We start from the raw sequence: 664 nt of genomic DNA, 5'->3' as shown, positions 1-664 counted from the left end.
ACCCGGGGCCGGGAGACAGACGGCCGGGCAACCGGCCTGCCTGGATTCCTCGGGGACGCCGGGGTGTCAGCGGCGAGATCCGGGAACGCCCTCCTTTCTCCCACCAAATCCACCGCAAACCCAAGGCTTGAACGCACTGATCCCTCGCTTGCTAGAGACGCGGTTTCATTGCCCTTTGCGAGTCCACTCCAACCCGACAACGTGCAAGCATTTCCTTTCGCAGATCTAAACGGGCTTTGGGGATTCCAGATAACCTCGGGGACTTGCGCGGGCGCTGCAGACGAGAGCGCCCATCGGAGAAGGCACCCCCCAGATCCCTGCCCCGGAGCCGCCGGTCCCTCTGTGGAGAGCCGCAGGACGCGGCTCCCCAGGCCGGTTCCGCAGATGCGGCTCCCCGGGAGAACTGCTTGTGGCCTGGGGTTGCTGCGGGCCTGGAGCCTCCGCACCGGCGAATTGCCGAGGTTTCACTGCGCCCATTCGCACCTTCGGCCGCGTGGGCAACGGCTCTGCAAGCTCGGTTCTCCCGGGCCGAACCCCAACACAGCCGGGAGGGCCCCGCCGGTCCCGGGCGCTGGGCTGGGCAGGAATTCACGAAGTTTCGGGGCTCGGGCCGTCCGATTGAGGGGCTGGGAGGGGTCCAGGTGTTGGAAGAGAAGCGGAGCGC

The 664-nt window shown here is 67.3% G+C and overlaps 1 protein-coding gene across 1 annotated transcript in view; it reads right to left on the bottom strand.

Moving 5' to 3' along the window:
* HNF1B (HNF1 homeobox B) overlaps positions 1 to 664 on the bottom strand; it is a 63,697-nt gene that overhangs the window by 62,587 nt on the left and 446 nt on the right. The window contains exon 2 of the mRNA XM_010861711.1: positions 255 to 626. Within this exon, the coding sequence (XP_010860013.1) occupies positions 255 to 626 (372 nt within the window). The remainder of the gene's footprint in view (positions 1 to 254; positions 627 to 664) is intronic.

Source organism: Bison bison, unplaced genomic scaffold (assembly GCF_000754665.1).
Source record: "Bison bison bison isolate TAMUID 2011002044 unplaced genomic scaffold, Bison_UMD1.0 scf7180017864472, whole genome shotgun sequence".
Taxonomy (NCBI): Eukaryota; Metazoa; Chordata; class Mammalia; order Artiodactyla; family Bovidae; genus Bison; species Bison bison.
The sequence above is the reverse complement of the archived record's forward strand: the minus strand, read 5'-3'. Positions and strand labels throughout refer to the sequence as shown.